Source organism: Anomaloglossus baeobatrachus, chromosome 11, assembly GCF_048569485.1.
Source record: "Anomaloglossus baeobatrachus isolate aAnoBae1 chromosome 11, aAnoBae1.hap1, whole genome shotgun sequence".
Taxonomy (NCBI): domain Eukaryota; kingdom Metazoa; phylum Chordata; class Amphibia; order Anura; family Aromobatidae; genus Anomaloglossus; species Anomaloglossus baeobatrachus.
In genome coordinates this window covers 149,420,120-149,445,146 of record NC_134363.1, presented here as the reverse complement: position 1 = coordinate 149,445,146, position 25,027 = coordinate 149,420,120, and the positions used below count along the sequence as shown (strand labels likewise).

Genomic DNA, 25,027 nt, shown 5'->3' with positions numbered 1-25,027 from the left:
TATATTCTACACCACATTTCCACGTAGGACTTTATTCTCATTTATCAGGGATTTTCCTATAAGACCATTTAATAAACATTACATCACAGAGGATCATTGTGCAAAGGTGATTTATTAGAAGGAGATAGATACAATTATTCAGACACAACACTAACATCAAATCATGAAAAACAGAGACCAAGGTTCCTTCAGTAGAACTTCCAGAAGTGATAGATGCATGGATCGGAGGTAGACATTACAGTAAACGGTTCACGAAAAGTCCCTTTCAGGTACGTATGTATCCCAGTATGTATCTCACAAGCCTCAATGATAAACAGCAATAAGTAGGACTTACAAAGTATATGTGTGGGGACCGCGGAATTGGAGGGTTTGTTCTCAACTTCTTAAAGGGAACCAATCACCAGGATTTTGGTATATAAGCTAAACCCAGTGCTATACTGGCACTATCAGGCTGATTCTATACATACCTCTAGTGGTCAGCTCGGATGTTTAGGTTTTGAAATCCAAGAAAGTAAAGTTTATAAAATCGGCAGCTTCTTGAGTGACAGCAGCTGAGAATCAGATATCTGGGGGGTATTCATAGTTATCCCCTCCCCCTTTTTTGAATTAGCATAAGTATTATACAATCTATGTAACGTTTCTCTTCCAGGACCTGTGGTGAGGTCATAACCATGTGACCAGAAGGGGCGGGGCCTCGGCCAACAAAGCTCATATCAGGAAGCAACATTTTCCTATTGGCTGACGCGCCGCCCCTTCTGGTCACATGGGTATGACCTCACACAGGTCCTGGAAGAGAAAAGTTATATCGATTGTATAATACATATGCTAATTCTAAAAGGGGGAGGGGATAACTATGAATACCCCCCCAGATATTATCTGCTCCTCAGCTGCTGTCACTCAAGCAGCTGCCGATTTTATAAACTTTACTTTCTTAGATTTAAAAACCTATACATCTGAGCTGACCATTACAGGTCTGTATAGAATCAGCTTGATAGTGCCAGTATAGCACTGTATGTATAGAATCAGCCTGATAGTGCCAGTATAGCACTGGCTTTAGGTTATATAGGAAAATCCTGGTGATTGGCTCCCTTTAAATAGGTAAAATTGCTAAGTCTTTGTTAAAAAAATAATAGCAAATTTGCAGTGTATGTTAGGAGTTCAGGAAATCGTAGCAAACCCCCCGCACTGGTTACAAGCGCACCCCCCTGAGTTACCGGAACGTGACCCCTCGTGTTTCCTATCGGTTCTGTATCCCAGGTATCTTCACATACAGAGGGGAATACACTTCTCCTGGACTCTTTGTGTAACACCCCCACTTTTATATAAATATCCGCACACTGCCTTATTACCATCCCCCGTAAATCTACACAGGCACGACAAGCGCAGAACACGGCAAAGGTTCAGCTTATACCGGCTCCAAGTGTGTAATCTTAAAGTGCTCCTGAAAATCCTTGGATGAGGCGGCGAGCTCCTGCCGGTAATTGAAGATGGATTGGTAATCCTTACTGCTCTTCAGGAGCTCGTTATTCTTGTGCGCTTCATAATGGAACTGCGCGTTCTTCATCTCGTACCTGCAAGGTAAAAGGTAGACTGGAAATCGCATTTTTTGGACGGCGTCCCTTTCTATGGGTGCATGATGGAGTTTGTAGAGCGGGTGCTCATCAGGACGACCCCGGACGATTTCAGCCGAACGGACATTATTGAAGGCATCTCTACCAGATCTTGTGTATGCATTAAGTAATCTGCATTCATATAACTAGCCATGTAATACTGCCGGGGGTTAAACAAGATGGACCGGTAGTAATTAGCAGATCCTCTGGGTGATTTATGCTTAAAAAGTTACACCTTTGCCCTCTCTATAGTATTGTGCCAACGCTAAATTAGTGTATATATGATTATGTCTATCACTTTGAGCACCTCCTGAATTACTGAGGGTGTTCAGAGCTGAGAATCATTTGGGCTTTATCTATCTCCAGCGCTTTAAACTGGATTACTTACCCATTAATCCCCCAACTTTGCACTATGACCACCACTATGGTGGTCCTTGCACAAGATCACTGCAGTAATTCATTAGCCTTAGGCCTTGGTTCCACTTTGCGCATAGCTTCAGATGCGAGCTACAGCGGAGGGTGATGCGACTTTGATGTGGTCTTGCGATCGGATCACAGCTGCGGAGAAGAGGGAGGGAGCACTTTCTCCCCATCTCCTCCGCTGTCTGTCTCTGCGGATATCGCACTGCGGTCAGATGACATGCGAGTGCAGTGTGATGTTTCACACGCTCCCATAGACTTGAATGGGGATGCGTGAGCTGAGACTCGCTGCCAAACGTAGCACGTTGCGATGTATTCCGCTATGACACTGCCCCATAGTTTTGCATTAGAGTGAGAGAAATCCGATGTTTTATCAGATTGCACTCGTCCATGGAAAACCCAAGTGGATCCGAGGCCTTATGCTTGCATAGAAGGCAAGTGACCACTTGTGCCAAGGATTTGTTGATGACGGGAAAGATGGAAGTGACTTTATTGCTACTAGAGGGGAACCCATAGCAGATCTCGTAGATTAAATAGGTGAGAAATGTTTCCATTCTTTATACCATATCCCATCCTAAAGGCTGCTTTACACCAGAAGATCTATCATGCGATAGATCGTCGGGGTCATGGTTTTTGTGACGCACATCCGGCATCGCTTGCGACGTAGGCCTGTGTGACACCTCCTAGCGACGCAGTATCGCTCACAAATCGTGAGTAGTGTACTGGTCGCTAGGTTTCATAATATCATTTAATTTAATTGTTCATCGTTCCCGGGGTAGCACACGTCGCTCCGTGTGACACCCCGGGAACGATGAACAGCAGCTTACCTGCGACCCGCGGCTCCCTCCGGCTATGCGGAAGGAAGGAGGTGGGCAGGATGTTTACGTCCCACTCATCTCCGCCCCTCCGCTTCTATTGGCCGGCAGCTGTGTGACGTCGCTGTGACGCTGAACGTCCCTCCCACTCCAGGAAGTGGACGTTCTCCGCTCACAGCGAGGTCGGATGGGAGGTAAGTACGTGTGACAGGTGTTACCGACTTTGTGCGACATGGGCAGCGATTTGCCCGTGACGAAAAAAGGACGGGGGCGGGTACGATCGATTGTGAAATCGCACAATCGGTCGTACCGTGTAAAGCAGCCTTCAGCCTAATTTAAAATAAATCCCAGGCAACCCCTTTAAAACTACAATGTAACCACTGTCTGTGCTCTGAAAGATGACTTTACAGACCATCACTCCTAAAGATGAGCAAAAAGATCTACGGTGCCCGGTTGCGACTTCTGGTCTGGTCCTCTGATGCAGGCGGCATTGTTGACCTGGTATTTGCTCTACAAGTACCGTGACATCATGATAACACAGCTCGACTTATGCCATCATGTTGTGTGAGGCCTAGTGACTAGGCCTCATTCAAAGTTATGTCACGGGGCATTGGAATTGATAGAGGGTGGCGTCCAGGAGATGCCAGACCAAGGATGACGGCCACAGAGAGGAAGTCTCCTGGGCGCCTCTATCTCTTCTTAGGCACGTTTTGACCAAGTGATAAGATCTATTTCACTGCTGACTTTCTGCAGCTGAGAGTCCACGGTGTCAAAATCAGCACCAAAACATCCAGGATTTCTTGTTGAAGTGCTGCAGATTTTGCATAGATTTCCATACTGATTGATGCTGTGGATATAAAATCCGCTCTTTAGGTAAATTTTCACTGCAGATTTTTTTCTGTAAAATGTAAATGAGTTGGGGTAAAATAGCATCCACCTTGCTGCATCTGTAAGGCACCATGGATTTTCTGTCTGCAAATCGTCTATTTCCACCAAATAACCCCTAGTAGGATTTCTGGGGCTTTTTTTTTTAGTATGCTTAAAATATAAGCCCTGCTCCAAAAATAAGCCCTAATTGTAGTTCCAAAAGGAAGTGTGCAAGCATAAAAGACAGCAGACACCCCCCCCCCCCGCACCACCCAAAAAATCTCACTCACCAGATCCCAAACAATTACAATTGACAAGTTACGATGGTGGATGGGCTCTCACACACAGATCTGCGTTGCTGTCAGGTTCCTAGCCATTTCTAGCTGCACAGCATCCATTGATCGGGTACCAGTATCACTCCACTTGAGTACCATATTTTCCGGCGTTTACGACGACTTTTTAACCCCTGAAAATGTCAAAGTTGGGGGTCGTCTTTTATGCTAGGTGTCGTCTTATACAGCGGTGCTCGGTGCGGTCATGGCTTTACTGCCGTTGTTTACATACAATAAAAGTACTCACCTTTCCTCCGTTCCCGTGGTGCCTCCAGCTGTTTCATGCTGTCTGCAAGCACACAGACCCCTCCGTGATAGCTTCTGCTGCACGGAGCGGCCGCTGCAGGATGTCGTTATGGCTTTACTGCAGTTGAATGCTTTACGGCGCCACAAAGCATTCAACTGCAGTAAAGCACTGACAGCAGCGGCCCCGTATATTGGACGCGATCATGGAGGATTGATTCTTGTGGACCGCAGCCACATAGACCCTTCCACGATTTAATCCAATACACAGGGCCACCGGCGCTGCTGTCAGCGCTTTACTGCGGTTAAATGCTTTGTGGCGCCGTAAAGCATTCAACTGCAGTAAAGCCATGACAACATCCTGCAGTAGCCGCTCCGTACACCGGACACTATCAGAGAGGGGTCTGTGTGCCTGCGGACTGCAAGAAGCAGCTGGAGGCACCGCGGGCACGGAGGAGAGGTGAGAATATCTTTTATTGTGTGTAAACAACAGCATAATAGGGGACAAGAAGGGAACCAGCAGGAGCACATTATTAAACAATGGGGACATTACAGCAGTGGACATTACTATACAATGGGGACATTACAGCAGGAGACATTACAGCTGTGGACATTACTATACAATGGGGTCATTACTGCAGGGGATATTACAGCAGTGGACATTACTATACAATGGGGACATTACAGCAGGAGACATTACAGCAGGGGACATTACTAAACAATGGACATTTAACTGGAAAGTTGGGGGTCGTCTTATACGCCCAGTTGTCTTATACGCTGGAAAATATGGAAATACTGCTTCTAGTCACCAGGGAAAGCCAACCGCTGTAGCACGCAAGGGAACTTGACAGCGATGCAGATTTGTATGTGAGAGCCCATTCACTTGCCAACTCTAATTGTTTGGGGTCGGGTAAGTGCGATTCTTTTAGGGGGTGTCAGCTTTCTTTTGGGGGTAAACTTAGCAGTACAAAGAGTACAGAAAAATAAATTTAAGCAGGTAATTTAAACCTTTGTAAATATGGTCTGTACCCACCACTATAGGACTGGTTCTGCACCATGAGAATAGCAGATCAGATAAGAAAATGTGCATCTGACCCAGTAATAGGATCAGCACAAAATGTTGATGTTCCACAATGTGATGATGGGATTTGAATAAATGTTGATTTTTTTTTTTTGTTCAAGAATAAATGTGGATTGTTGTTTGTGGGAAAATATAAGACCTCCCCTGAAAATAAGCCCTAGGGCATCTTTTGGAGCAAAAAATAATTTAAGATCCAGTCTTATTTTCGGGGGAACACGGTACAAAAGGAAAATCCTTAGACCACTCAGGCCATGTGAGCAGACCCTAAGACAGTAGAAATGCACAATCTCACCACTTTGGCTTTGGTCCTCGGGTCCTTTCCAATTCTTGCTGCCTTTTAATTTCCAGTAACAGTTCCTCCTCCACCCGGAGCCGCTCCAGTCGTAACCGTGTGAGCTCCTGCTGATAAGGAGATGCTCCTACTGCAGAGATGCCCACGTCTGCCCTGGTCAGCGTCTTCAAGAATCTACACAATAAGCACACTATACATTAGATTAGAAATGTTGATAGCACGTCATGAATGAAATGTGCATCAGGGTCAGCGATGAGCCTGGACCAACGCGATAAAGAAAAGACACAGTCAGTCAACTGCAGAGCCATTGGCAGCACCCAGTCGTTTTGGAGTCAATACTATAAGTATATTTGCAGAAGGGGAGTACAGATGGCACCATAGTGAGGGCTACAAGCTGCCATATCCATAAAAGCAACCACCCACCATAAGACCTTCATAAAAGCAACCACCCACCATAAGACCTTCATAAAAGCAACCACACACCACAAGACCTTCCATAAAAGCTACCACCCACCATAAGACCTCCATGAAAGCTACCACCCACCATAAGACCTCCATAAAAGCAACCACACACCATAAGACCTCCATAAAAGCAACCACCCACCATAAGACCTCCATAAAAGCAACCACCCACCATAAGACCTCCATAAAAGCAACCACCCACCATAAAACCTCCATAAAAGCAACAACCCACAATAAGACCTTCATAAAAGCAACCACCCACCACAAGACCTTCCATAAAAGCTACCACCCACCATAAGACCTCCATAAAAGCAACCATCCACCATAACATCTCCATAAAAGCAACCACCCACCATAAGACCTTCATAAAAGCAACCACACACCACAAGACCTTCCATAAAAGCTACCACCCACCATAAGACCTCCATGAAAGCTACCACCCACCATAAGACCTCCATAAAAGCAACCACACACCATAAGACCTCCATAAAAGCAACCACCCACCATAAGACCTCCATAAAAGCAACCACCCACCATAAGACCTCCATAAAAGCAACCACCCACCATAAGACCTCCATAAAAGCAACCACCCACCATAAGACCTCCATAAAAGCAACCACCCACCATAAGACCTCCATAAAAGCAACCACCCACCATAAGACCTCCATAAAAGCAACCACCCACCATAAGACCTCTATAAAAGCTACCACCCACCATAAGACCTCCATAAAAGCAACCACCCACCATAAGACCTTCATAAAAGCAACCACCCACCATAAGACCTCTATAAAAGCTACCACCCACCATAAGACCTCCATAAAAGCAACCACCCACCATAAGACCTCCATAAAAGCAACCACCCACCATAAGACCTTCATAAAAGCAACCACCCACCATAAGACCTCTATAAAAGCTACCACGCACCATAAGACCTCCATAAAAGCAACCACCCACCATAAGACCTCCATAAAAGCAACCACCCACCATAAGACCTTCATAAAAGCAACCATCCACCATAAGACCTCTATAAAAGCTACCACCCACCATAAGACCTCCATAAAAGCAACCACCCACCATAAGACCTCTATAAAAGCTACCACCCACCATAAGACCTCCATAAAAGCAACCACCCACCATAAGACCTCCATAAAAGCAACCACCCACCACAAGACCTTCATAAAAGCAACCACCCACCATAAGACCTCCATAAAAGCAACCACTCACCATAAGACTTCCATAAAAGCAACCACCCACCATAAGACCTCCATAAAAGCAACCACCCACCATAAGACCTCCATAAAAGCAACCACCCACCATAAGACCTCCATAAAAGCAACCACCCACCATAAGACCTCCATAAAAGCAACCACCCACCATAAGACCTCCATGAAAGCTACCACCCACCATAAGACCTCCATAAAAGCAACCACCCACCATAAGACCTCCATAAAAGCAACCACCCACCATAAGACCTAATGTCACGCCACCCACTCAATCGCACCTATATCATAATGTGCTAACTTTGCACCCATCAAAGTGAAACTGCACTTTTAGAAAACTTTTGACATGTTATAGAGACTAATTAGAAGCTTTTATTGGTGGGGCCCGGATGCCGAGACCCAACAGGTACTAAAACAAAGGAACAATTGCTCTCTACTTTCCTCTGAGATGAACTCAAAAGAGGGAACATTTATTAAGAATGGCGCTTTATCATTTAAAAAATTATTGGAGTAAATTGTGCCAAAAGACAAAAGGAATCTCCAGGGAGGAAGGCAAGAATGATTGTGAATATTAGTTAGTCTATAAAAACACAGTACGGGTATGCCACTGGACCTCAGCTGGAGCTACACGTTTTGTCACTTAGCCTTAAAGAGGACCAACCATCAGGATTTTCATATATAAACTAAAGCCAGTGCTATCCTGGTGCTATCATGCGGATTCTATACATACCTTTAGTTGTGAGATCGGATGTATAGTTTCTGAAATACAGGCAAGTAAAGTTTGTGACATGCACTGTTACTTGATTGATAGGTGCAACAGAATATCCAATAGGTGGGTTGGGTTTTGCTAGTTATTCCCGCCCCTGTCTGCTACCTGTCCTTCCTCCCCTGTCTCTGTTATTACAGGGAGAGGAAGGAGGGAGGGAGGAAGGACAGGCAGACAGGGGCGGGAATAACTAGCAAAACCCGACCCACCTATTAGATATTCTGTAGCACCTGTCAATCAAATAACAGTGCATGTCACAAACTTTACTTGCCTGTATTTCAGAAAGTATACATCCGATCTCACAACTAAAGGTCTGTATAGAATCAGCATGATAGCGCCAGTATAGCACTGGCTTTAGTTAATGTAGGAAAATCCAGGTGGTTGGTCCTCTTTAATCATGGTGGACACTAAGGGCGACTTTGCACGTTGCAACATCGCACGTGCGATGTTGGTGGGGTCAACTCGAAAGTGACGCACATCCGGCGTCACTTTCAACATCGTAGTATGTAAATGCTAGATGATACGATTAACGAGCGCAAAAGCGTCGTTATCGTATCATCGGTGCAGGCTCCGACTTTTTCATAATTACGCTGCCGCGACAGGTGCGATGTTGTTCCTCGTTCCTGCGGCAGCACACATTGCTGTGTGTGAAGCCGCAGGAGCAAGGAGCATCTCCTTACCTGCCTCCGGCTGCAATGAGAAGGAAGGAGGTGGGCGTGAGGTTTACATCCTGCTCATCTCCGCCCCTCCGCTGCTATTGGCCGCCTGCCGTGTGACGTCGCTATGATGCCGCACGACCCGCCCCCTTAGGAATGAAGCGGATCGCCGGCCAGAGCGACGTCGCAGGGCAGGTGAGTGCATGTGAAGTTGGCGTAGCGATAATGTTCGCTACGCCAGCTATCACAAAATATCGTACCTGCGATGAAGGCGGGGACTTTGTCGCAACGTGCAAAGCCCGTCTAAGTATAGAAATGTGTAGGTCCAGCGGAGAGAATTAAAATACACCCGCGTGGGTGCAGATCTGTGCCAAAATGTGTGATGTTTTCTGCCAAATATGCCTAAAAATTGTTGGGCATGGTACTCCATCATTACTTCAACTTTTGGCGTTTTGGAAAAGTTGAGTCTAATTTGGGTCATCGACTAAAGGGGGCTTTACACGCTGCGATATCGCTAATGATTTATTGTCAGGGTCACGTCGTTTGTGACGCACATCCGGCGTCCTTAGCGACATTGCAGCGTGTGACATGTACGAGTGATCTTAAACGATCGCAAAACAGGCAAAAATCTTTGGTTTTGGAGAGGTCGTCCTAAAACCAAATATTGTTGCCTGTTTATTAGCAATGTTGTTCCTCGTTCCTGTGGCAGCACACATCGCTGTGTGTGACACCGCAGGAGCGAGGAACATCACCTTACCTGCGTCCCGCCTGCAATGAGGAAGGAAGGGGGGGGGGGCATGTTACGGCCGCTCATCTCTGCCCCTCCTCTGCTATTGGACGGCTACCGTGTGACGTTGCTTTGACGCCGCACGACCCGCCCCCTTAGAAAGGAGGCGGATCGCCGGCCAGAGCGACGGCGCTGCACAGGTATGTGCGTGTGACTCTGCCGTAGAGCTATTGTTTGCTACGGCAGCGATCACCAAATGCCGCACAAATGACAGGGGCGGGTGCTATCGCTCGCAACATCGCTAGCAATAGCTAGCGATGTCGCAGCGTGTACAGCACCCTTTAGTCAAAAACTGGGGTACATTATGTGAAAAATGGGGGCAATGGGCTTTCTATCGAGTTCCTTTTCAATTTTGAAAAAGAGCAGCTCTTGGATTAGCGCTTTAGCCATTTTTTTTTTTACACTCTGTGGACACTTACTGATAAGTCTGACAACACTAGAGTTTGTCTCCTTCCTCCCTGAAGAGACAATTTGAATATTCCCCAGAGGAGCTATAAGTCTCGTCACTACTGGCATGCCAGACTGATTTGTCAGTCTCCACATGGAGAAATGTTTCCCCCTTAGACCCCGTCTTAGCTTCCCATACAGCCAGATCAGATCTCATACTTTGCACTGATGAGGGGCAATCATCACGAAACACTGTCTGCAAATTGAGGTTCTGATCTGGCATAAATCCTAGGTCATATGAAAAGACTCGTTGAAGGGAGACTTTTGACTTTTAGGATTGCTACTTACAATAGGTGGCGCTATAGTTAGTCTCCTTTATCCCTGAAGAGATAATTTGCAAGTCTGTATGACACATCAAAAGTTTTCCCAAAGTGCATTCATATTTTAATATTATATTCCAACGTGACCCAGAAATTACCAAACCGGGAACGTTGGTGCATTATGGCTCCTACCATTTGACTTTACAAGATATTAGAAAAAGCATCTCAAGTCTCTACCTGTCACTGATCTCCTCTGCGGTTGGCGCTGATATTGCAGGTGATGGGACACTGTACGGAGACCATGAATAGTTCAGGCTGCTTCTGATCTTTCTCGGAGGAGTGTAGGACCTTGTAAGAAAAGTTCCTGGTCTGTAGAACCGTGAGCGTGACTGCCGGTTGGATGAGGACGTCTTGACGCTGGATTTCAGTCTTGGCGGAGGCTGGGCACAGGCATTGGCTTTGGCAGAGTTTGGCCTCCAGATGGGTTTTGGAGATTGGGAACGTGATCTCAGCCATCTGGCTTTCTTAGAAGTGGGGGAGAATGAGTGGGAACGGTCCAGGGACTGAGATCTTCCTCTTACCATAGAGACTCGAGTTCTTTCAGGAGAACGAGATCGTACGGAAATCTTGGGAGGTAATAAGGATTTGACGCCAACAATATGAGGAGCCCCGAGCTTCACGGGGATGGATTCTCTATAGGCAACGTCTGAAGGTTTGGTATTCAATCCACCACCTGGATGAGTGATGGAGAACTTTGAAAAAGCCGGGAGGCCAGAACTCTGCACAGCAGAAAACATCTCGCGCGGCTTATTGAGATGATTTGACGTTAAATACCAGCCAGTGTCCAGTCCGGAATCGGGGCTGGTGTTATACAAGGAGTCCTCCCTCTTTTTTGGCCATTCATGGTTATTGGTGTTTGATCCTTTGCTTTCAAAACTTAGACTAGAAGCCAAACTATCCACCTGGACCTTCAGCTTCCGCAGGTTCTCCTCCAGGTCATCGATGGTGACGTTCTCTTTGGTGTATGAAGACAGCAAGTTACCTGGTTTTAAGGGTGCATGAGGGCGGATTAATGTTACACAACTATGCTTTTTACTTTTTTTTGTGCATTTTTTGAGTAAAAAGGATGTGGTACTCCAATAAGGCACTGGTGTACAACTGCGCCAACATTTTGCAGCATTACTAAAGGTGGCAAATGTTGAATTAGGGTTAAGCATCTGGATAAAAAAAAACAACATAATGCCGAGCAAAAAGAGTGACTAAACTAAGTAAAGTTAACAAAAAAGTGCAAATGAAATGATGAATAAGGTGCAAAGGCGATGATGAATCAGGGCAAATGAGTCCAAGTCAGTCTATGTGGCTGCTGTAAATGAAGATTATTGGTACTCACTAAAAAAATCCCTTTCTTGTAGTCTTCATTGGGGGACACAGGAGCCATGGGCCAATCTGTTGGCACCTGGAGGCTAACGCGAACAATACCTCTTAACAAAAAAAAGTCAGCGCTTCCCCAAGAATGAAAAAACAAAATATATAACCACTCCGAGAGAAGGGAACCTGTCACCAGATTTGGGGCCTATAAGCTTAAGCCACCACGACCGGGCTCTTATATATAGCATTCTAACATGCTGTATATAAGAGCCCAGATCGCTGTGTAGAAGGTAAAAATCACTTTATAATACTCACCTAAACGGTCGCTGCGGTGGAGTTGGGTCATATGGACGTCCCGTTGTCCGGTGCCGGCGTCTCCTCTTTCGGCCATCTTCGCCCTCCTTCTGAAGCCGACACGTCTACGTCATCCACACTCGCCGGCATTGAGGTCCTGCGCATGGCAGATCAAAGTATTGTAGCGCGCCTGCGCAGGACCGGCGAGTGTGTATGACGTTGGATAAGTCATGCACACAGGCTTCAGAAAAAGGACAAAGATGGCCGAAAGAGGAGGCGCCGGTACCGGAGAACGGAGACGCCCATATGGCCCAACTCCACCACAGCGACCGTTTAGGTGAGTATTATAAAGTGATTTTTACCTTCTCCACAGCGGCCTGGGCTCTTATATACAGCATGTTAGAATGCTGTATAGAAGAGCCCAGTCGTGCTAGCCGCAGCTTATAGGCCCCAAATCTGCTGACAGGTTCCCTTTAAATGCACACTCGCCCGGGCAATCAAGGGCGGGTGCTGTGTCCCTCCCAATTAACGCAACAAGAAAGAGATTTTACAGTGAGTACCAAAAATCTTCATTTCTTGGTTGCTTTTTTAGGGGACACAGGAACCATGGGATGCTCTAAAGCAGTGGGGATAACAAAAAAAACATCATACCATACCATACCATAGACGTATTCCCTCTAGCTTAGACTGCTTAATACCTTCCTACCAAGAGTTCTGCCAAAGTAAAACTTTTAAAAGGTTAGCGCCTAACCAAGCATAAGACTGGTCTGAGACCTGACCCATGCTTGCCTCCATGACACTAAGCTAAACTGAGCAGGCCTGGCACTAACAGGTGAGGTATAGTCTGCTGGGGAGGATCCAAATGTTTGTTAAGAGGTGCTGTTAGTATCCGCCTGCAGGTGGCAGCAGACTAACCCATGGTTCCTGTGTCCCCCTACGAAGTAAAAAAAAAAAACAAGGATAAAAAGTGGAAAAACGTCTGAGCTGCCCTGCCAATAAAGAGTTAATTCCAAATAAGAGCAATGAAGTGGTTTATTCTACGCGTTTCGGAGATAACCCCTCTCCTTCATCAGGATAATTTTTGGTGGTACTCCTGATGAAGGAGAGGGGTTATCTCCGAAACCCGTAGAATAAACCACCCTGCATTGCTCTTATTTGGAATTATCGCTTTATTGGCACAGCAGCGCGGATGTTTTTCCACTTTTTATCCTTGTTTTTTTCTTGTTTCTGCCTTTGGCACGTTGAGTCTGCAGCAGCTGATACATGCTTTAATACTGGTTGTCCATCTCAGGTGAATGGTTTTCATTAACCCTTACTGTTGTTATCCTGGTAAGACCCTATATGCGCTTTTTATATCCACAGGATTTTTTTTTACTATTTCCCCTATGAAGTGACAGGGAACACATACTTATAAATGCTGCTAAGAAAAGGCCCACATAATCCTAAAAAAAAAAAAAAAAATTAAAATATCTACACTCATAAAATAGGTTATAAAAAAAATATTCCTTTTAAATGTATATAATGCACACAACTATTTAAGACCTAATGAAAAAAAAACCCTCAAATTCCCGCTGAGAGGTTTGGCTTCGGCTCACCGTTTGGTTCATCGGGATATACGAGTCCTCCTCCTTGGCTGTTGTTTGAGCCACGGCTGTTCGCAGTCCCCTGAAAGCTAAGATGATGGGTGCTGGTGGTCTTCTGCGTATTGCTGAGGAATTCATATGGCTTCTCTCTAAAAAAAAATAAAAGTTAATTAAGGCCCTTAATTTTAGCTATTGGGGTCTCAGTACACGACAAACCACCAATGCCAACCTATGAGATGTCGTCATACCCCTGCCCGGTCCCCCACAATTTCTGGACTCTATTTGCCATGAAATAGATGCAGATTTTCAGTTCTGAGGGTAAGTGAACTCAGAGGTGTTTTTTTTAATTTATTTTTTTGTTGTTGTTTTTTTACATATCTGCTTTAAATATCACTGTATAATGTGTGAGACTGTGACCGGGGTTATCTATGACGGCCGGTATGTCTCGCCCCGGTTGTGCTCACTCCATGATAGAAAGCAACTCCACTCCAGGGTTAATGCTGTTTCCCTACAGGCTGAAAGAAGGGTTAAAAGGAAACAGGAACAAGGGCGGGGGTGCCGGGTGTGAGGGAGTGAACACAACTCCCTGAGTTCTCTGCCGGAGAGGCACATGTGTACTGTTGTGGACTTTTGTTTGGATATTAAACCGTGTGCTGTGACCCTTGGTGCCTGGATCCCGTGTCTTCTGCTGCGCAGCCGACCACGCTACCTCACATATGGTGGAGAATGCGTGCATGCCAGCCCGGTGAGGTGTAGCTTCCATTTCTGGTGACCCGGTAGCACATGTCCTGGATTCAAGCGGCTATACTACAGCCCAAACCCGGCGACACCATGGAGGAAATACTAAAGCAGCAGCAACAGATCAATGCACACCTGCTCCGGTCGTTGGATCATCAGCAGCAATCTTTGAAATTGCAGGAACAAAGGCACCAAGAACAGATGGTTCTACTGGCCAAGTCGATCCGTGCCGGACCGGCAGCAACAACCCCGGGACCGGATGACGACGGCAGCGTCCGGAAAGCGGTGAGACAAGCGTTGCAAAAGATGACCCCGGGGGATGATGTGGAAGCGTTCCTGGCGGTGTTTGAGCGGGTGGCCGAGCGGGAAAAGCTGCCGACCCCCCAGTGGGCTGAGGTATTGTCGCCCTATCTGACGGGGGAGCCCCAAAAAGCGTACCTGGACCTCTGTACCGAGGACGCCATAGAATATGCGACTTTGAAAGCCGAAATACTGGCTCGGTTGGGGGTGAATACCTATGTACGGGCTCAGCGGGTAAATCAGTGGTTCTATGAGGAAGCCAAACCCGTACGCTCCCGGGCCTATGACTTGTTGCATCTCGTAAAAAAGTGGTTGCAGCCTGACACTCTGAGCCCGGCGCAAATGGTGGAAAGGGTAGTAGTTGATCGTTTTGTGCGCACTTTACCCGTCACCATTCAACGGTGGGTAGGACAGGGCGACCCGAGTACCCTGGACCAATTAGTGTCCCTGGTAGAGCGGCATGTGGCTACGCAGGACTTGATACGGGACACTGAGACTTTGCGTACCGCCCGTCGGTCCGGCCCCTCCAAGCCTAGGGCCAAGGACCCACCGCCGACACCGGTGCAGGAGTCCGCTACCGTCCCGTCTGAGGCCGCGCCCGCCGTCCCTGAGGTCCGGAAGGTTCTGTACCCTAAACGACAACTCGTCAAGGGGGTTTCCTTCCCTATTAGATGTTGGCGGTGCCAGCGGGTGGGACATATGGAAGACCACGGAACCCATGGATTGTGGGGTTACCCGGCGGGGTTCAATGTATGCTCAGGTGGTGTGTACCGCTAACCTGGTCTCCCCAGAGACTGATCCCCACTTGTGCCAAATACAGGTGAATGGATGTCCGGTTACAGGCTTGTTGGATTCCGGAAGCTTAGTGACCCTTGTGCGATCAACCCTAAGGGCTAAAGTAAAGGCCACAGGACGTACCGTGGGGGTGGTTTGCATACATGGGGACCGCCGAGACTATCCCACGGGGATTGTCACCATCACAGCACCTTGCGGTCAGGTGCAACATGAGGTGGGACTTATTAACACTCTTCCCTATGACGTGATCCTAGGAAGGGATCTGCCCTATTTTTGGACTTTATGGAAGGGACCTCCTAAGTCCCCTCAGATATTGGTCAGTCCGGGACCTGAGCCCTACAATCCTAAATCCGGGACGCCTGCCGTAGGGGTTCCCATGATAGGGACAGAATGTGAACCCGATAGGTCGCCCCTAGAGGTATTGGCAGGAGAGGCTGAGACGGTCGAGCCCATCCCGGAGTTGGAGGCGTCCCCGGATACGTTTGGGACAGCCCAACTCCAGGACCCTACATTAATACATGCCCGGAGTCGGGTGACAGTAGTTGACGGGGTGGCACAGCTGCCCGGTGCCCAGGTAAGGTACCCCCATTTCGCTCTTAAGCAGGATTTACTCTACCGGGTAGATGAAATACGGGGCGTGGGGGTAGAGCAGTTGGTGGTGCCCCAGCCGTATCGCCAGCGGGTCCTCGACTTGGCTCATAAACACCTGATGAGTGGCCACCTAGGGGTCAAGAAAACGCAGGAGCGAATATTGCAAAGGTTCTATTGGCCCGGGGTCTTTGGGGAGGTAAAACGGTTCTGTGAAACCTGCCCGGAGTGTCAGCTTACCGCACCCCTGACCCACTTTCGCAGTCCGTTGGTACCGTTAACCATTATAGAAGTCCCTTTTGAACGGATAGGGATGGATTTGGTGGGGCCCCTCGTAAAGTCTGCTCGAGGGCACCAACACATCCTAGTGATTGTTGACTATGCCACCCGGTATCCAGAGGCGATACCTCTCAGACATACTGCGGCGAAGCTTATAGCTCGGGAGTTGTTTGCTGTGTTCTGCCGGGTGGGGTTGCCCAAGGAGATCCTTACGGATCAGGGGACCCCATTCATGTCTAAAGTGACCAAAGAGCTATGCCGGCTACTCCAGATCAAGCAGTTGCGTACATCTGTGTATCATCCTCAGACGGATGGGTTAGTAGAACGATTCAATAAAACCCTGAAAACCATGCTCAAAAGGGTGATCTCCAAAGACGGGAAAGACTGGGATATGATGCTTCCCTATTTGATGTTTGCCATCCGAGAGGTGCCACAGGCATCCACGGGGTTTTCGCCTTTTGAGTTGTTATACGGGCGACATCCCCGGGGATTGTTGGACCTGGCAAAGGAAACATGGGAGCAAGAGCCCACCCCCCATAAAAGTGTGATTGAACACATTTTAGGAATGCAGAACCGCATAAGCGCGGTCATGCCAATTGTGAAGGAGCATTTACAGGAGGCTCAGGCCGCGCAAAGCGGCCGCTACAATAGACAAGCCACCGTGCGGACCTTTAAACCCGGGGATCGGGTGTTGGTTTTAATCCCCACGGCGGAGAGCAAATTCCTGGCTCAGTGGCAAGGTCCCTACGAGATAAAGGAAAGAGTCGGGGTGGTCAACTATAAGGTATTGCAGCCCGGTAGGCGGAAACCTGAACAAATATACCATGTCAACCTATTAAAACCTTGGCAGGAACGGGAAAGCCTGATGGTTGTTTTTTCCCCATCTCCCTCCTCTTCGGGTCGTTCACATCCGGCTCCAGCGACCTCCGGAGAGGACGAACCGGAAGTAAGGATTGGAGAAGCCCTCACCAAGACACAGAGGCAAGAGGCCAGACGGCTGGTTCAGCAGAACCCCGATGTCTTCTCCGAGCTGCCTGGTAGGACCAGTCTGATACGACATGACATTGTCACCGAGCCTCACCTGAAGGTACGCCTGAAGTCATACCGCGTGCCGGAGGCTCGAAGACAAGCCATATCAGAGGAAGTGAAGACAATGCTACGCCTGGGGGTCATCGAAAAATCCCGGAGTGAATGGGCTAGTCCCATTGTCCTAATACCAAAACCCGATGGCTCCTTAAGGTTCTGCAATGACTTTAGGAGATTGAACGAAATATCCAAGTTCGATCTCTACCCCATGCCCCGGGTGGATGAGCTGATTGATAGGCTGGGACAGGCGCGATATTTCACCACGCTCGACCTGACCAAGGGGTACTGGCAGGTGCCACTGACGAAGTCCGCCAAGGAGAAAACCGCTTTTGTTACGCCGGAGGGTCTCTTCCACTATGTTGTCTTGCCTTTTGGGTTACACGGCGCTCCGGCCACGTTCCAGAGGTTGATGGACTTGGTGCTGGAACCCCACCAGGCGTATGCATCAGCGTACCTTGATGACATCATTATTTACAGCTCCGAGTGGCAGACCCACTTGGAACAGGTACAAGCGGTGGTGGACGCGCTTCGAACAGCCGGATTGACAGCCAATCCCAAGAAATGTGCGTTGGGACTCACGGAAGCCCGCTACTTGGGCTACGTGATAGGCCAAGGAGTGATTAAGCCCCAAATTAACAAGGTTGAGGCGATCCAGAAGTGGCCTAGACCCCTGACCACGAAGCAGGTTAGGGCCTTCCTGGGTATCGTGGGGTACTACAGGAGGTTTGTAAAAGGTTTTGCGGGACTATCAGCCCCCTTGACGGACCTTCTCAAAGGCAAGAAGTCCGTCATGGTGCGCTGGACTCCGCAGGCCGAGGACTCCTTCCGGGCCCTGAAGGGGGTTCTGTGCGGACAGCCCGTTCTTGTAAACCCTGATTTCCGGAAGGAGCTCATAGTACAGACTGACGCCTCTGAGGTCGGCCTGGGGGCAGTGCTGTCTCAGGTGGTTCAGGGGGAGGAACACCCCGTCACCTTCTTAAGTAGGAAACTCACCCCTCCCGAGCGGAATTATAGCGTAGTGGAGAAGGAGTGCCTGGCGATCAAGTGGGCCTTGGAGTCCCTACGCTATTACCTGCTGGGTCGGCAGTTTCGCTTGGTGACGGATCACTCTCCACTGGTCTGGATGAGGTCCGCCAAGGAACGGAATGCCCGGGTTACCCGGTGGTTCCTTTCTCTGCAGAGCGTCCGGTTTACGGTTGAACACCGGGCCGGTAGGTTGCAGGGCAACGCCGATGCCTTGTCCCGCGGCCCGTGTTTGATGGCGGAAGTTCAACCCCGCACGCTTGAACTGAGGGGGGGGGTATGTGAGACTGTGACCGGGGTTATCTATGACGGCCGGTATGTCTCGCCCCGGTTGTGCTCACTCCATGATAGAAAGTAACTCCACTCCAGGGTTAATGCTGTTTCCCTACAGGCTGAAAGAAGGGTTAAAAGGAAACAGGAACAAGGGCGGGGTGTGCCGAGTGTGAGGGAGTGAACACAACTCCCTGAGTTCTCTGCCGGAGAGGCACATGTGTACTGTTGTGGACTTTTGTTTGGATATTAAACCGTGTGCTGTGACCCTTGGTGCCTGGATCCCGTGTCTTCTGCTGCGCAGCCGACCACTCTACCTCACAAATGCTTGAAATACTCTTCCTATTTTTTTTCCTTTAGTAAAACCATTTTTCTGTTCATATTTCAGTGTTTTATGAGGTTTTGGGTTTTTTTTGCTTTGAGTTTTGAAATACGTTTGGTGGGAAAAAAAGAAATTCCGTCTGATTTATGGTAAGCGAATCCTGATGGAAACTGCTCCAAACTAGGCACCGTCCAATCAAATGGCTGCAAAAAACTGCTCCAACCTAGGCACCGTCCAATCAAATGGCTGCAAAAAACTGCTCCAAACTAGGCACCGTCCAATCAAATGGCTGCAAAAAAATGCTCCAAATTACGGTAGGTACTGTCCAATCAAATGGCTGCAAAAAAACTGCTCAAAACTAGGCACTGTCCAATCAAATGGCTGCAAAAAACTGCTCCAAACTAGGCACCGTCCAATCAAATGGCTGCAAAAAAACTGCTCAAAACTAGGCACTGTCCAATCAAATGGCTGCAAAACACTGCTCCAAACTAGGCACCGTCCAATCAAATGGCTGCAAAAAAATGCTCCAAACTAGGCACCGTCCAATCAAATGGCTGCAAAAAACTGCTCCAACCTAGGCACCGTCCAATCAAATGGCTGCAAAAAACTGCTTTAAACTAGGCACCGTCCAATCAAATGGCTGCAAAAAAATGCTCCAAATTACGGTAGGTACTGTCCAATCAAATGGCTGCAAAAAAACTGCTCAAAACTAGGCACTGTCCAATCAAATGGCTGCACAAAACTGCTCCAAACTAGGCACCGTCCAATCAAATGGCTGCAAAAAAAACTGCTCAAAACTAGGCACTGTCCAATCAAATGGCTGCAAAAAACTGCTCCAAACTAGGCACCGTCCAATCAAATGGCTGCAAAAAAAACTGCTCAAAACTAGGCACTGTCCAATCAAATGGCTGCAAAAAACTGCTCCAAACTAGGCACCGTCCAATCAAATGGCTGCAAAAAAACTGCTCAAAACTAGGCACTGTCCAATCAAATGGCTGCAAAACACTGCTCCAAACTAGGCACCGTCCAATCAAATGGCTGCAAAAAAATGCTCCAAACTAGGCACCGTCCAATCAAATGGCTGAAAAAAAATGCTCCAAATTACGGTAGGTACTGTCCAATCAAATGGCTGCAAAAAAACTGCTCCAAACTAGGCACTGTCCAATCAAATGGCTGCAAAAAACTGCTCCAAACTAGGCACCGTCCAATCAAATGGCTGCAAAAAAACTGCTCAAAACTAGGCACTGTCCAATCAAATGGCTGCAAAATACTGCTCCAAACTAGGCACCGTCCAATCAAATGGCTGCAAAAAACTGCTCCAAACTAGGCACCGTCCAATCAAATGGCTGAAAAAAAATGCTCCAAATTACGGTAGGTACTGTCCAATCAAATGGCTGCAAAAAACTGCTCCAAACTAGGCACTGTCCAATCAAATAACTCCAAAAAAACCTGTTCCAAAAATGAATGGATCCAGAAGCAGTTTCCACTAGAAAACTTGTCATCTGTGACCAAATAAAAAAAAAAAACCCTCAGTGTAAATTTAGACCAATCTCCCCTTTAAAACAGGCATTTAAAATAGATTAAAAACTGGAAAAGAATAAAATAAATAATTCCTTGTCTGGCCTGACGATTGCAGCTGGGCTCCGACTGATGCAGTCAGTGGTTTGGTTCCCTTTAAATGAGCCCTCCAGGAATGTTGTGTTATTTTGTAGCGCCCCATAGATCAGAGCACTCACCCTCCATTATCACAGGTATGGCATCAGTCAAACGTTTGGACACTTGTTCATGTAATGGTTTGTCTTGTTCTTATTGGAATGTGCACACTGTAGATTCAGACTGAAGGCAGCAAACCAGGAATGGTACACATATGGAAACAAACCAGAATATATGCTAAACCTTAGATTCCTCAATGTGCCCCTGTTGTGAATGTCAGTTATGCTTTGGCTGCTGGGAGGCTCCCTCTTGTGGCCAGGAATGGTTTGGACATAGACGAGGTGTGTTGAGCAATGGGCGTTTCCATTGCTAACTCTCTGCTTATTTAAACCCTGATCTGCTGGCAGGCTATGCCGGATGTCAGTTGTTCTTTGTTCACCAGCCTGCTTCATCCTGCTCCAGACCACATCTACCCCAGATAAGTGCTTGGCTCTTTATTTTTGTTTGGTTCTTTTTGTTCTTATCTGGGTTTGTCATTTATTGTGGTTATTGTCAGTTATTTGCATGCAGGGATCTTCCCTCTCAGTTGCTTAGCTGGGAAGCTCCCTGCAGCTATGTTTGGAGTGTTGCTCCTATTAGTCCATGTGTTTGTGCTTCTTGAATTTGTAATGGTTCCTGCTTTCTGTTCATTGCTATGACAAGAGCGCCTGGTATAGGACGGAGTTCAGATCTAGTGATCTGATGGCTTTTTGTACTATCAGGTTTTTGGATTTTTGCAGGATTTTTCTCTGGCCACCATCAGTCCCTGTCCTATTTAGTGAGTAGGGCCTCACCTCTTGCTAATCCTATCATCTGTGTATTGTGTTTTCCTATATCACCGCAGTCTTTGAATGTGGGGGGGGGCTTGCTATTCTTTGTCTATTTTCTGAGGCAGAGAGGTATTCATCTTTCCTTCCTTTAGGATAGCTAGTTCTCCGGCTGGGTTCGCGGTGCACAGGATGTTAGTTCACCCCTCGGCTACTTCTAGTGTTGATGGTTAGTAAGGGGATGGCGGCCAGATTAGTTGCCAATGCTCGTCACCTTTTACCATTGATTTATGGTTGTCTTCCATGGTTCCGGATCATAGCAGCCCCCTTTTGTGCAGATGACAGCTTGTCTCCCCCTTCGCATTCTCTAAAGCGGCTTCATCAGGTATCATCTTGAATGGCTTCCATCGTTTTTACGGAGTTCCCAAGGGTGCTTCTTGGCTGCTTTGTCTTCTCCCTCTACTTCCACAAACACTATTTGCCCAAAGGGCAACAAGAGGTATAGCCTCAGCCCCCTGATGAAGCCAGTCATGGCGAAACATGTCGGGGAGGCTATTAGCTGTTAGGTAGTTTTTAACAGGCAGTGCAGGTGATAGCCAGCCATATTATGTTAGGAATTATCCAGTGCAGTGTCGGTCCGCGGCGGCACTCATCTAATACGAAATTGGCCTCCCACCTGCCATTTTTAATCCATGTCTAATTTATATAGTTTAATCAAGTTTTTTTGATTAGGTCTTTAGTTAGGGTACCTCTTGTTGCCCTTTGGGCAAATAGTGTTTGTTTAATTACCCCTACGCTGACCGGGTGTGACAATCAGAGGTCAGTGTTTGTGTCTCCCGCTACTTCCAACTCATCCCAAACCATCTCAACAGGGTTGATGTTGGATGACAGTGGAGGCCATGCCATCTTTCACAGTCTCCGTTCCTCTCCTTCTTGGTCACATAGTCCTTAAGTGGCCTGGATGTATCTTTCTTAAGGAACATTGTCCTGTTGCAACATAGATGATGGTACCACTGAGCACAGGCATGACGTTGAAGAACGCTGTGGGTCGTCATGTCGGGTAAGTGTGCCTTCAATTTGGAATCGCGTCACCAGTAAAGCACCATCAGACCATCACAACTCTCCCTCCATTCTTCATGGTGGTCACCACACATGTCCAAATCATCTGCGCTCCTTTTCTGCATCTCACAAAGACATGTCTGTTGGAACCAAAAATCTTAATTCTTGATTCATCAGACCACAGTACAAACTTCCACTGATGCAATGTCCGGTCCTTGTGCTGCTCGGCCCATACAAGTCTCTTCTTTTTTTTGCAGCCCTTTGTACTGGCAGCAATTCAATCATAAAGGTCGCTTCTCGCAGTCTTCTCTGGACAGCAGATATTAAGTTCTATCTGCTACCTGGTGACTATGAATCAATGTGGAAGGCTGTTATTTGAGCTGCTTTCAATTTGACTTTTCTGAGTCTGGTAACTCTGATGAACTTATCCTCTGCAGCAGACCTCATTTTTGGTCTTTTTTTTTCCTGGTCTAGACGTCATGAGAGCCAGCTTCATCATAGTGATTGATGGGTTTCAAGACTGAACTTGAGGATACCTTCAAGGTTCTAGCAATTTTCCAGATTGACTGTCTTTCGTCTCTTCGAATAATGGACTTTTACTTCAGTTCATTGAGGGATTTTTTGCCAAAATTATGACTTAGAACTGGTATGGAATAAGCTCAGCGCTGTATGGAGCTGTGCACCAGCACTGCCTCTACAAAACACCCCTGATGGTCACTAAAACTTTATGAAGGCCCGTGAGTCCACAAATAAAAAGTCTTGATGAGACATATACAGTATGTGCATTGGAAGCCACTCCATGTGACGACCGGATAAGGCTGCTGGTGAGAGTGCTGAGGGGTGTAAAGCTGGCATCAGACTAAAAGGGGTGACTCTGAGGAAGTCTACATATATACATATACTGTACATACATATTCAAGTGTGTGTCACATGTGTTTCTTTATCCTTCTTTCCATATATTTTGTGCCCTGGTTTTGCTGCCTTCAGTCAAAATCTACAATGTACACATCCCAATAGGAAGAAAAAAAAACACATGACCTGGTGCTGTAATATTTTGTTATCTAGCACCGAATCCATTGACTAGACGAGGCGACTGGACGAGGTGACGACAGTCCACCGGACTAGGTGACGTCAGGCCGCCGGACGAGAAGGCACCAGTGAGAGGCGATGCCAGGCAGCGGGACGAGGCAACGTCAGGCCGCCAGACCACCAAAAGAGGCGACGCCAGGCATCCGGAGGAGTTGTCGCCAGCAGTTCGAACAAGGAGACGTCATGGTGACGCAACGTGACCAGACAAGGTGACGTCAGGCAACCGGTAGAGGCGACGTCAGGCGCCCAGGAGAAGTGATGTCAGGCGCCTGGGAGAGGAGATGTCACATGACATCATGCTGACGTAATGTGACTGGGTGAGGTGACATCACGCGACCGGACAAGGTGACGTCATGGCAACGTAACGCGACCAGACGAAATGACGTCATGGCGACATAACGCGACCGGACAAGGTGATGTCATGGTGATGTAGCGTAACCGGACGAACTGACGTCATGGTAATGTAACGCGACCAGACAAGGTGATGTCATGGCGATGTAACGTAACCGGACGAGGTGATGTCATGGCGATGTAACGTAACCGGAAGAGGTGATGTCATGGCGATGTAACGCAACCGGACGAGGTGATGTCATGGCGATGTAACGTAACCGGACGAGGTGATGTCATGGCGATGTAACGTAACCGGAAGAGGTGATGTCATGGCGATGTAACGTAACCGGACGAACTGACGTCACGGTGACGTAATGCGACCGGACAAGGTGATGTCATGGCGATGTAACGTAACCGGAAGAGGTGATGTCATGGCGATGTAACGTAACCGGACGAACTGACGTCACGGTGACGTAATGCGACCGGACAAGGTGATGTCATGGCGATGTAACGTAACCGGACGAGGTGATGTCATGGCGATGTAACGTAACCGGACGAGGTGATGTCATGGCGATGTAACGTAACCGGAAGAGGTGATGTCATGGCGATGTAACGTAACCGGACGAACTGACGTCACGGTGACGTAATGCGACCGGACAAGGTGATGTCATGGCGATGTAACGTAACCGGACGAGGTGATGTCATGGCGATGTAACATAACCGGACGAGGTGATGTCATGGCGATGTAACGTAACCGGACGAACTGACGTCACGGTAACGTAACGCGACCGGACAAGGTGATGTCATGGCGACGTAACCGGACGAATTGACGTCATGGCGACATAACGCGAACAGGTGAGGCAATGTCATTATAGAAAATCATCCTCATAAGCAGGTGGATAGTTACCAGCAGTTGATCCAAATCCCGGACATCCCCTTTAATGGTGCATCTTTGGTCACTAAAGGAGAACCCCCCCATTCAGACTTCTAGAAAGGTCTATCTATTGCATTAGTAAGTGTTCCTACACATAATGACTTGTCTATGGCGCTCCCACAGCTCCATCCCTTACCTGAGCGCCGCTTTCCTCCCGTGCAGGACGAACGCTCCCTCCGCTCCCTGAGCCATGGTGGCTTCTCTTCTCTCTCTGCTTCTAGTCTGCGTAACTAAGGGAGGAGCCAAACAAGA

At 47.7% G+C, this 25,027-nt stretch overlaps 1 protein-coding gene across 1 annotated transcript; it reads right to left on the bottom strand.

The window, feature by feature from the left end:
• Positions 1-988: 988 nt before the first annotated feature.
• On the bottom strand, positions 989-25,018 carry LOC142256085 (uncharacterized). The gene is made up of 5 exons (XM_075327602.1): positions 24,912-25,018; positions 13,516-13,652; positions 10,496-11,300; positions 5,661-5,834; positions 989-1,571 (listed from the first exon to the last, which is right to left on the bottom strand). The coding sequence occupies exons 1-5, from the start codon at positions 24,965-24,967 to the stop codon at positions 1,406-1,408; spliced, it is 1,338 nt and encodes a 445-aa protein (XP_075183717.1). The 5' UTR covers positions 24,968-25,018; the 3' UTR covers positions 989-1,405.
• Positions 25,019-25,027: the final 9 nt, after the last annotated feature.